A 12,374-nucleotide genomic window follows, 5' to 3' on the forward strand; every position below is an offset into this window, starting at 1 on the left:
AAAAATGATTGGATCCTGTGACAATTCACTGACCTCGCCATATCTACTGACAGCCAAGTTGTACAGGTCGAACAAAATATCCTGGTGATGATCAGTGTAATCACGAATTCCATAGAGCATTCTCATCTGTAAAAGAACAGGCAATTTTACTGTAAAAACCCAGTAATCTCACAGTACAAACTCAGTACCAGTAATCTAACAGTAAAAACCCAGTAATCTCACTGTACAGACTCAGTAATCTCACTGTACAGACTCAGTACCAGTAATCTCACTGTACATACTCAGCATCAGTAATCTCACTGTACAGACTCATTAATCTCACTGTACAGACTCATTAATCTCACTATACAGACTCAGTAATCTCACTGTACAAACTCAGTACCAGTAATCTCACTGTACAGACTCAGTAATCTCACTGTACAGACTCAGTACCAGTAATCTCATTGTACAGACGCATTTAATCTCACTGTACAGACTCAGTAATCTCAGTTTACAGACTCAGTACCAGTAATCTCACTGTACAGACTCATTAATCTCACTGTACAGACTCAGTAATCTCACTGTACAGACTCAGTAATCTCACTGTACAGACTCAGTAACAGTAATCTCACTGTACAGATTCAGTAATCTCACTGTACAGAATCAGTAATCTCACTGTACAAACTCTGTACCAGCAAAATCAAGGTACTGACTTTAAAGTACTATTGATGATGCTTAAACATAATGATTTGTGTGTTGAATTACAACGCTTTCAAATGAATATTTTTCTTTTATCTTTATTGATGTCAACTTCGCTTTCAAAACAAAGTTAGTATTACACCAACCCCCTGTATTCATGCAAGATTTACTTGAAAAGTACTCGGAGAATTTTGGAATATAGATTATTAGTTATTGATATTTAAACAGGTAGATCATATATATATATATATATATGATCTACCTGTTTAAATATCAATAACTGTATGTCACTTCTAGTACTTTATACGATATTTTATCTGCCTTTCATGTTTCGCGTCTTCCAAAATGTATTTAAATCGACAAACCTGAGAACGTATATATCCATGAATGGCGATAAAATACCATTTAAGGTACCCATTTTCAAACTAGAATTACCCGAAAAGTGCTCGGTGGATTTCAGTGGATTTCGGAATATATATTGTCTAGGGTCTACCTGTTGATGCTCTGTAATCAGAATTTCTGTTGCAATTAGTTCAAGGTTGACCCCCAATATCCACTATTTTGACTGGACTATATATATTAGGTGGTATTTCAGAATTACATAGATAAACTCTCAATCTCGCCATTCGCCATACAGGCGAATGTCAAATGCCCCACAGGTCTCTCTTGAAAACACAAATACATTTAAATTTACCTCTTGCTGTAAGACAACTCTATCAACCAACAGAGCTCGGATGTGCTTTCTTCTGTCCCGCATCTAAACAGGAGAAATCCAAGATGACAGATTTGGTAAATATACACCATGTGTTTCATTAAGATCACACTTACACATACATGTATCATGATACATCAGGATTACATCCATATACAATACACTACATTGTTTCGTGTTAGTTTTTACATTGTACCGATATAAAAAGTACATTAAATTGTTTCATGTTAGTTTTTACATTGTACCGATATAAAAAGTACATTAAATTGTTTCGTGTTAGTTTTTACATTGCAGCGATATAAAAACATGTACACAATAAGGTGTGAAATATGTAAATCAGCTACAAACCTTGTCCTCCAGGGCTTCTTTAACAGAATGTAAACTTTTCCATCGAGCATCAAAATCTTGTTTACTAGCACCATAGAAAAACAACACCGTCTCATAAATCTGATCAAAAGAGAACAACAAACAGGAAGTTTAGCCTCGTCACAAGCTACAGGTAAAATATACAACGTAATACAGGTACATTAATATACAATGTACTACAGGTACATCAATATACAACGTACTACAGGTACATCAATATACAACATACTACAGGTACATCAATATACAACGTACTACAGGTACATCAATATACAACGTACTACAGGTACATCAATATACAACGTACTACAGGTACATCAATATACAACGTACTACAGGTACATCAATATACAACGAATACAGGTACATTAATATACAACGTAATACAGATACATTAATATACAATGTAATATACAGTAGGTACATTAAAGGACACATCTCATGTTTTCAAAGTATACAATATTACATGCATTTTGTCTTCTTTATGCTTATAGTAATTAATTCTAATAGTTCATTTGCCGAAATTTTGTTATAATTAACCACAATACAGACTTACATGTAAATCTAAGCCCCTATTTCAAAAAGTTTAGTTAATTAGGTAGGTAGTCACGTGGTACATTGACGTCGCATGCGCCCTTCGGATTGTGAAAGTATTGTGAGGTATTATTAAAAACTCAGCTTTTAGGGGCCTAATTTATTCACCATGGGAAACATTTAAGTCGATGTTGACAAATTTTCTGAGTTTTATGTTTTCCCCACCAGTGCATATACATATAGTGATGAAAATAGCCAAATATAGCGAAGAAAGCATGTATGAAATCGGCAATATTGCGAGTAAATAATGTTTGTATGGGTTGCTGTCTACAAACTGTTTGGTAATGTTATTCCTTTATACATCTGTAATTGGCGCTGTTTTTCCCCCCAAATAAACAGTGAAATTATTTATTTTTGGATTAGACAAATTATAGTATGTTACATTGTTGACAACTACGTCCTAGGACAAGCTACTGTCACGGCCGGGTGCATTTCGGAAAGAGGAAAAGAAAAAATACACACAAATCAATAAAATCAAGAGGTACTGTGAGCAATGCTCACTAAGAATACCCCTCGCTTACCCCAATCTCCCAAAGGGTGTTGTTAATAGGCATAAATTACCTCTTTCCTGAGTGTAAAAATATAGTATGCCTTTGTAGAAGAAAATGGAAGATATAGTCTGAAAACAAATCCATGGTATAAACCTATAATTTTGACCTTGAGATCAAAGGTCAAGGTCATAAAGAGGTCATGAATGTACATGACACATAGTCTCATGGTGATACACCCATGTCTTATGGTATGACTATGTCAAAACCCTATAATCAATTTTGACCTTGAGGTGAAAGTTCAAGGTCATATAGAGGTAATGAAGGTACCTGACACATCATCTCATGGAGATACACTCATGTGTCAAATATGGTATGCCTATGTCAAAGAACAAAGAAGTCATGGCCCTGACACGGATCCATTGTAAAAACCTTTAATTTTGACCTTGAGGTCAAGGTCATATGGAGGTCATGAAAGTACATGACACATCGTCTCATGGTGATACACTCATGTATCAAATATGGTATGTCTATGTCAAAGAACAAAGAAGTTATGGCCCTGACATGAATCCATTGTAAAAACGTTTAATTTTGACCTTGAGGTCAAGGTCATGTGGAGGTCATGAAGGTACATGACACACTGTCTCATGGTGATACACTCATGTGTCAAATACGGTATGCTTATGTCAAAGAACAAAGAAGTTATGGCCCTGACATGAATCCATTGTAAAAACGTTTAATTTTGACCTTGAGGTCAAGTTTATATGGAGGTCATGAAGGTACATGACACATTGTCTCATGGTGATACACTCATGTGTCAAATATGGTATGGCCTAGAAGTTATGGCCCGGACACGAATCCATTGTAAAAAAAACTTTTAATTTTGAACTTAAGGTCAAGGTCATATAGAGGTCATGAAGGTACCCGACACATCGTCTCAAGGTGATCTACCTGTGTGCGAAATATGGTATGCCTATGTCAAAGAACAAAGAAGTTATGGCCCGGACACGAATCTGGGGTCCGTTTTACAAAACAACTTACGACAAAGTCGCAAGTCTTAAATTGTATTACACTGTTATTACTTTGAGTGAATGAAGTAAAACTTTTCTGAGGCTTAGTTTTCAATATCTAAAAAATATATATTGCATTTGGAGTGAATGATCTTACAATAAACTAGAAAATTTCAGTATGTAAACTTGGTCGTAAGTTCTTCTGTAAAACGCGCCCCAGGAGACAGACAGACAGTGATTCCTATATACCCCCCAGAACTTCGTTCGGGGGGTATAATAATCAAATTTAAAGTGGAAATCACATCATTTTATTTTGATAAAGCAATATTATTATTTTTGAATTGTGATCTGCACGTCGTTAGGAAGTGGGAGCACAGCGCTATACTGATGCACTCTTGAAAGATGTTACGAGTTCATTGAGGAAATAATCTTATAATTCAATTTAAAGTTAGGAAGTACAATATTCTATTATTTATATAATTAAAAGTTCAATTATTTTGTATCTTTAAAACGTTTGTAAATCTACCAGTTGGTAGAAACTGGAAGCACAAGTTATACCAGGTATGTTGTTACAAGGTGAAGGTCAGTTGATCCGAGTGTGTATTGAATTTGAAGACCAGAACAGAATTATGTAGTGTTTATAAACTTCGATATATCCATTTTCTCGCAGTTTATCAGGGTCTCTGTCCAAACGGTTTTTGAAAAGGTGAATGGGTGTGTTTTTAAAGGTAAAGTTCTTACTCCAACAAAAAATTATCCACGTCTTTTTTCTTCCTTCAAAAAATTGAAAATCCTTTCTACCGACAACTAGTACACCCGAGCATGGCACAAAACATCTTAATGCAATATCATTTACAAGCTGTTAACGTGATAATTGGGTTTTTTTGTCGATTAAATCTAATCTGTTTATGAAATGGCTAATAGATGTTCTCAAACCCGAGGGCGCATATGACGTCAATATGCATATTGCAAGATTTAAATTTCATTGCTTTCAAACTCGAAAACTACGCAAAATATTTCATTAAAAACACATTTAAAGTAGTTTTAGGCATGAAAAGAATTAATTTTGCAGAAAACATGAAAAAGTTTAGAAACATGCGTTGTGTCTTTTAATATACAATGTAATACATGTACAAGTTCATGCATCGATGGACACAGCACTTTTAGATGACAAATTGACACTATTCATTTCTCAGATTGTCCAATAGCTCTTTAACTCATAAGTTTACTGTTACTCTTACAAAAAGGCTGAAAACAAAAGTACCTTAATTAACAAACTAAGTACTGTACCTTAATTAGCTTCGACAAACTCTTAGTATCATCTTCTGTGCATTCCATCAGGTATTCTGTTCACAGAAAGTAGATTAAATTTTTTAAACATATATTGTTCCTGTTAGAGAGTTAACTGAAATGTCTTGCTCATATAAACTGACTTGATGAGGACAATTGAATCCTCTACTTACTCAGTAAATGTTTCATGGTTTTCACAACTTCCAGTCTTAAGTTAGCACCTTTATACTGTACCTCTGTCAATCAAAAGTTACAACATACAGTATGTTTACAGAGTGAAACATACAAAACTGATTAATATCAAGTACACATATTTTCTATAAAGCTGTAAATGGCCATATGTCTTTGACATTCTGTTAACTGCTTACCTAATGATTCTTTCACCGATTTAACTGGGAAGCGTTCCATAGGAACCTGCGTTTTTACATTCAAACTGGACCTACAAAACAAAAGTACAAGTACATACATGTAGAGGAAATGTGATCAGAAAATGATTGACGGAACAGTGCTTATTGTCAAAACACAGGTAAGACTCACAGACTGACGGATGTCGACTTCCAAACAGGAAGTGCTGCCCCGGCCCCGAGAAGGCACTCCAGTGTAATGTTTAGTCTCTGCAACAACTCCTCTCTTTATTTTAAAAGAATCACAATACTGTATGTGTGCTTAATCTGTTACATTCAATTCTATGTGCATTCTAAGTCAAAGACCATCAAAAGTAGTCAAGAATTTATGCATTTAGCATCACAATATCATACAATGAATTAATGAAAAGTGCAAGTAAAATTTTTGCTAAAAAATTAGCAGACTCCTTGCCTGGATCAAATATATGTACTACCTATATTATCAACTACTAAATATCAACAAATACATTATCAATCAACAAAGAGCTCTTTCTTATACTAAAAACTATTTTAGCGGTGCATAAATTTTCACTAGTGTCGAAGTAAGGGATGCCTGGGATCTTACTTGTCCATTGGATTGGACGATGATAATGACATGATTTTCTCTAACTCTGGTTGTAGTATATGGTCCATCAGACACTGTGCGAAAGCTATCTCGTCAGCTGAGGGGATATGCCACTTCATTCCAAGGTCATCCATATCGCCGGACATTGCCCAGTCCTGTAAACAGTACACCAATAATTCAATAACTCAGCCATTCATATTTCCTTCAAAAGTTACTCCATCATATATTTTAAAAAGAGAAATGCAACATCCTGTACATGGTACGGTATATGAAAAATTAATGGGGAAAAAGTCAATGGACGGGATCAAAGAAGAGACATTACATTTAAATAAACATCCTGGAGACAAATGTATGCACACAACTCTCTCTGTGACTGACGCATTACATACATGATGAGATATAGCTATAATGAAGACACATTCATTCAAAACCTGTAATGTGACTAACACTAATGTTACACACCATGAAGACTAATTCATTAACCTGTAATGTAATTAACCCTAACGTTACACACCATGAAGACTAATTCATTAACCTGTAATGTAATTAACCCTAACGTTACACACCATGAAGACTAATTCATTAACCTGTAATGTAATTAACCCTAACGTTACACACCATGAAGACTAATTCATTAACCTGTAATGTAATTAACCCTAACGTTACACACCATGAAGACTAATTCATTAACCTGTAATGTAATTAACCCTAACGTTACGCACCATGAAGACTAATTCATTAACCTGTAATGTAATTAACCCTAACGTTACACACCATGAAGACTAATTCATTAACCTGTACAGTGACTAACACTTACATCGATAATGAGATATACTGTAAGTATAGTGAAAACTAATTCATCACACTGTCCTGTGACTAGCACACTTACATTGATGGCGAGATACTCGGACACTGGTCTGTCGAAGGACCCAGCCACACTCCGATAATCCAAAGGATAGTGAAGAGTTAAGGCCCTTAGTATGTACCTCATCAGCTGACAGGCTAGCTCGTAGCCTTGTACACACTTAAGGTGAAGAATCAGCTGGAGCACTTCAAGCAGCTCATCTTTGTAGGGGAGCAGCACTACTCCATTGCATCTTACAAGCTACAAGGATGATAAAAAATAAAGTAAGAATTCATTGACAGTTTAATTTTTTTTTTTACAAGATTTTGAATTGATTAACATTAAGAATCCAACCTGAGAGAGCATGAGAAGATTCCACAAGAATCCATCATCTAGATGTTCCTCTGTCTTGTATTCTTCATCTACAACACACACATGTACTTTATAATGTCTGAACAACACACAAATGTACTTTATACAGTGTGCAAAACTAACTTTATGTCACATCTACAAACAAATGTACTTGTGCTTCATAATAATTAGATCCTTTGCATTTCTACTACATTCCTCAACAGAGTATGAAACTTACGTTCTGCCATTAGATCTTTGATCTTCTTGCAAAACAGAGGTAAAAACTTGTCTACTGCTGCCTTAGGATTTGCCTTAAATTAAAATCAAAATGCACATGTACGCACCATCTAATACTGTATACCCTCTCTCACAAAATCAAAATGCTCACTAAATCAGAGTACAACACTCGTGACTTTGCTTCTCAAAAATCAACATTTAATGACTACACAAAATTCAATACATGTACTAGCATATAACTCTGCAATAAGATATGATTTTTTATACCAATAATAAACTCTCATCATATATGTTTTTCATGTTCAGTGGAAGTTTCTGATACCTTTGCTGCTGCCCTGCAAAGATTTGCTGCGAACCTGCCGCCAACATTGGACTCATACACACTAGTGGTTATAAAATTATAGAGACGAGAAAGCGCCGACTGCAAAGTAAAAAGTGATTAATGTTTGAATCAATCAACCTTACAGAGAAACCTTGTATGTCAACACAAATACATGTACTGTATGAGAAGAAATCATTTATACCCGTACCTCATATATAGGAGTAGAACATTGTAAGAGAACCGAGGTAAATGTTGATGACAGCGCCACCTCCATCATGGTCTGTTCTGGATTCAGACGAGTGGGATCACCATGAGTGTGCTCCTGGGCACTGTTCTCAATCAGGGCAAACACTCTAAAAAGATAAAATTAGACACATTCTCAATCAGGGCAAACACTCTAAAAAGACAGAATTAGGCACATTCTCAATCAGGGCAAACACTCTAAAAAGATAAAATTAGACACATTCTCAATCAGGGCAAACACTCTAAAAAGACAGAATTAGGCACATTCTCAATCAGGGCAAACACTCTAAAAAGATAAAATTAGGCACGTTATCAATCAGGGCAAACACCCTAAAAAGACAGAATTAGGCACATTCTTAATTAGGGGAAACACTCTAAAAAGACAGAATTAGGCACATTCTTAATTAGGGGAAACACTCTAAAAAGATAGAATCAGGCACGTTATCAATCAGGGGAAACACTCTAAAAAGATAGAATTAGGCGCATTCTCAATCAGGGGAAACACTCTAAAAAGATAAAATTAGGCGCGTTCTCAATCAGGGCAAACACTCTAAAAAGATAAAATTAGGCACGTTATCAATCAGGGGAAACACTCTAAAAAGATAGAATTAGGCACGTTCCCCTAAAAAATTAAACACTTTATTAAGCTACAAAACTGATACTAAATTTTAAGGACTTTTAAAAAAAAAACCCACACATCAAAAATGCACTGAAATACACATATCAACAAACCTGTCCAAAAACAACAGAACGAAGTCCTCAAACTGAGCTGTAGCTGAACATAGTTCTTTTTCTTCCTGTAATTTAAACCAATCATAACAATATATACACACTAAAAAATGGACAGATACAGTGAAGTTTTATAGCATTGTTATAACCATTATCTCTGATTGTAACAAACCAACATATGCATCTTACTTTTACTGTATAGCATTTGGGGGAGAAGTGTAAAATTCAAAGAGTTTAAGAAATAAAGGTACATGTTTGTTAATAATTTTGATGGTAAATTTGGTGACGTAAATGATATTTACTACATTTGTACACAAATATATACACTGAATATTGGGGATTCAGTTTGGTTTTTATCATTTTAGCAATTAGGAATCTATCACCAAAATAGGCCAAACTTTGTACTCCACCAAAATAACCAGCTATAACGTAGAGTATATAGTATCAGAATACAAAGTTTCATTCTATGCTTGTTGAGATCTCAAACAACATACCTCTGAGAGGTCATTTCTGATGAACACAGCCTCTGAGCAGTCAACAATAGGAACCTGAGCCACAAAGGTGGAAATCATCTGAAAGGTCACCAGGCACTTCTTAAAGTCATTAGGGTCAATTCCTGGTAGTGCGAGGTTCAGCAGGGGGAGTACATGAGAACGGCCTTCTGGGTACCACTTCCTGGCACTCAGCATTGAGCGAGACACAGCCACCACACAGTTCATGCAGGCAATCAGACGGTGGGGCTCGATCAGGTTCTCCATCGCAGGATACATCCTATCAATGCAAAAAAACAAAGTGTTTCAAAGCTTCATATAATAAAAGAACAGTAAAATAACAAACAGTTAAATGATTAAATGTGAATAGTTGAACAAGTTTAAGATAAATTGCACAAAGTGAAATTTGATTACTGCAATCAAGGCATGGAGACAAGACTCGTGTGTTTGAAAATAAACAGTCTAAATGGCAGCCTACTTCTCTAATAGATCTGGTATGATGAGCTCCGGCCTCATGTTAGACAGGTGTCTGATTGCTATTGCTGAGTCGTGACTTCCGTATTTACTGAACATCGACACCGATACTACAGGCTGCATGCTCTTTACGAATCTGGTGATTTCAGAATCCTTGAGTTTGTACTCCTCTGGAATCACTGACAGCCAGTCCTTCTTCTTATATCTCTCTCTGAAAAATGTTACAAAATGTGAAAATGATTATTCCTTCAACATATCGACATACCTTCAATATTTTGGCGTAAAACATCTGTTACTTCTGGTGCACTGTACAGCTCCATCATATCTACTCGATTGACAGCAACTATATTACACAGTATATTTCACACGGAACCAAATTCAATAAGGACAAATACCTGTGTATTCTCTTTACCACCAGTTTTGGAAAATTCATTAGTAGCCCACTCAGCTTAATCTGCAAATTGGATAGGTCAATATCACTGAATGATATAACAGGTATACACTCGGTGAAAGAAATATGGAGGATAAACTGCCTTCACTACTTACATTCCACTTTCCCAGGTTTGATGGGTGGAAAAATGACTGCAGAGCTTTAAAGAAGCTGTCTATGTGATCCTGCACCATGCTCCCATTAGGCCCGCCCTGCAATGGACAATCAGAACAGTGAAGTCTATCCTGATATCTCTGATACAGAATGGGAATAACATTTTGAATTGGTTGCAAGAACGGGAAATACTCTCACCATCATGGACACTATCCAGGTAATCGTGGCGCCGATATCGTAGGTATTGTTAGAACGACCTACTTGCACTTTCTGCATTCCGACCGGCAGATTGAAACTTCTTATGAAGCGATTGAAAACCTGTGTTGAAGATATACATCTAGCTTATCAAAACAAAATAATTCAAAATACAGAAACTGCAACATTTCAAACAATTCTTTGTTAATGAATTTCCTCTTTAAACAGTTTAGTAGTGTAGCATTATAGTGTAACACTATATAAACAAACCAATAGCCGAGTTCAACTTCGTTGCAACTCGGCTAACAATACCGACAGTAGAAATAGACTCACCATGGATACATGAGGACACCAGTCTATATAGCCTATTGTGTCGTGGGCAAGTCGTGCAAACAATCGAACGAGACCCTATCAAAATATTTTTTTTTAAGTTACTGCAAAATTTGGTAAATGGTGTAAATCAGTAAATCATGCTATTATTTACTAAAAGTAAAATGATATATCTTACTGCCTCCCAAGTCGGAGCATTTTGGTAGGAGTGCCACATGTTGAGAAATTCATCAAGCCACAGTCTGAAAGAAAAACAATTTCAGTTTTTATATGTAATGAAAAATTATAATATTTGTAATTAACTCCCATATCTCAGTATTTCTGGGCTTCTTTCAAGAGGTAGAATACTGCTCTAACTGCGAAAGTCCTTTCTACATATCTAGTGGGTTAAGAACTAAAGTGAAAACAGAAAATAAAACTGGGATGTGCAATCTATATTTTGGATACAACAAGATGTGTTTGTGAGACACTGATGTCCTTGTATAGCAGCAGAGTAATTCTGGTGCCCAAACAAAGGTCTTGTCACAAGGAATACACATATGAAATACGAAAACCTTTAAAAGTTATGACCTAAGTTTTAGTTTTCCCCCCAAAAGTAGAGTAAACTCCAAGGTAAAGGTCACAAGGTCAAAATCTGTGCTACCTAAAGAAAAGTCTCGTCACATGGAATGCACAACTGAAATATGAGAGCTCAACACTAAGCATTCAAAAGTTACGGCATTGGTTAAGGGTTTTTAGAAGTAGGTCAAACTCGATGCCAAGCCCACAAGGTCAAAACTTCTGCTACCAAATGAAAGGTCTTGTCACAAGGAATACATATGGAATATGAAAGGCTTATTACTAACCATTCAAAAGTTATGACCAAGGTTAAAGTTTTTCAAGAGTAGGCCAAACTTCATGGTTAAGGTCACAAGAATTTTGCTACCAAATGAAAGGTCTTGAAACAAGGAATACACAATAATGAACAATATGAAAGCCCCATCACCAGTGATTTTTCAAAAGGGTCCTGTGGCTTTCGAATTGGGAAAACTTGTCAACATTTTGATCAAATTGGGAAAACCTAGTCATTATTGTAAATGTGCTAAATATATCATATCAAACAAGAATTCAAACACAAATTGATGTCATTCTTCTTATATTTTACATATTTAACTTTCTTATCTTTAAGCTCTTAAAATTTTCGATTATTCTTTCTAAATCATCTAGAATTGATGTGTCTTTATCATGTCGTATATAAACTACTCACATTGAACTTATTTTTTAACAAATTATACATTTTTTACCAGTTTCTAGTATTGGAAAAAGTGCAAGTTAAATTGGGGGGGAAAATGGTAATTTTTGGGAGGGGAAATGTCAGATATTCAGACCTAAAATGGGTCTTTAAAAAATCACTGATCACTATCACAAATCATTCAAAAATGATAGCCAAGGTTAAAAGTTCTTCAGAAGTAGGTCAAACTCCAAGTTCAAGGTCACAAGATTTCTGCTACCAAAACAAAGGTTTTGA

General features: G+C 35.4%; 1 protein-coding gene across 1 annotated transcript in view; it reads right to left on the reverse strand.

Moving 5' to 3' along the window:
- LOC125650077 (proteasome activator complex subunit 4B-like) overlaps window positions 1–12,374 on the reverse strand; it is a 42,083-nt gene that overhangs the window by 22,244 nt on the left and 7,465 nt on the right. The window contains exons 6-26 of the mRNA XM_048878024.2: window positions 11,046–11,109; window positions 10,871–10,945; window positions 10,541–10,660; window positions 10,345–10,440; window positions 10,194–10,252; window positions 9,803–10,009; window positions 9,328–9,604; window positions 8,837–8,901; window positions 8,070–8,214; window positions 7,862–7,960; window positions 7,541–7,613; window positions 7,306–7,373; window positions 6,997–7,212; window positions 6,108–6,262; window positions 5,676–5,768; window positions 5,507–5,577; window positions 5,312–5,374; window positions 5,139–5,194; window positions 1,739–1,837; window positions 1,373–1,435; window positions 34–126 (exon numbers count right to left, since the gene is read on the reverse strand). Coding sequence (XP_048733981.2) covers window positions 34–126; window positions 1,373–1,435; window positions 1,739–1,837; window positions 5,139–5,194; window positions 5,312–5,374; window positions 5,507–5,577; window positions 5,676–5,768; window positions 6,108–6,262; window positions 6,997–7,212; window positions 7,306–7,373; window positions 7,541–7,613; window positions 7,862–7,960; window positions 8,070–8,214; window positions 8,837–8,901; window positions 9,328–9,604; window positions 9,803–10,009; window positions 10,194–10,252; window positions 10,345–10,440; window positions 10,541–10,660; window positions 10,871–10,945; window positions 11,046–11,109 — 2,257 coding nt within the window. The remainder of the gene's footprint in view (window positions 1–33; window positions 127–1,372; window positions 1,436–1,738; window positions 1,838–5,138; window positions 5,195–5,311; window positions 5,375–5,506; window positions 5,578–5,675; window positions 5,769–6,107; window positions 6,263–6,996; window positions 7,213–7,305; window positions 7,374–7,540; window positions 7,614–7,861; window positions 7,961–8,069; window positions 8,215–8,836; window positions 8,902–9,327; window positions 9,605–9,802; window positions 10,010–10,193; window positions 10,253–10,344; window positions 10,441–10,540; window positions 10,661–10,870; window positions 10,946–11,045; window positions 11,110–12,374) is intronic.

This window comes from Ostrea edulis, chromosome 5 (genome assembly GCF_947568905.1).
Source record: "Ostrea edulis chromosome 5, xbOstEdul1.1, whole genome shotgun sequence".
NCBI classification, from domain to species: domain Eukaryota; kingdom Metazoa; phylum Mollusca; class Bivalvia; order Ostreida; family Ostreidae; genus Ostrea; species Ostrea edulis.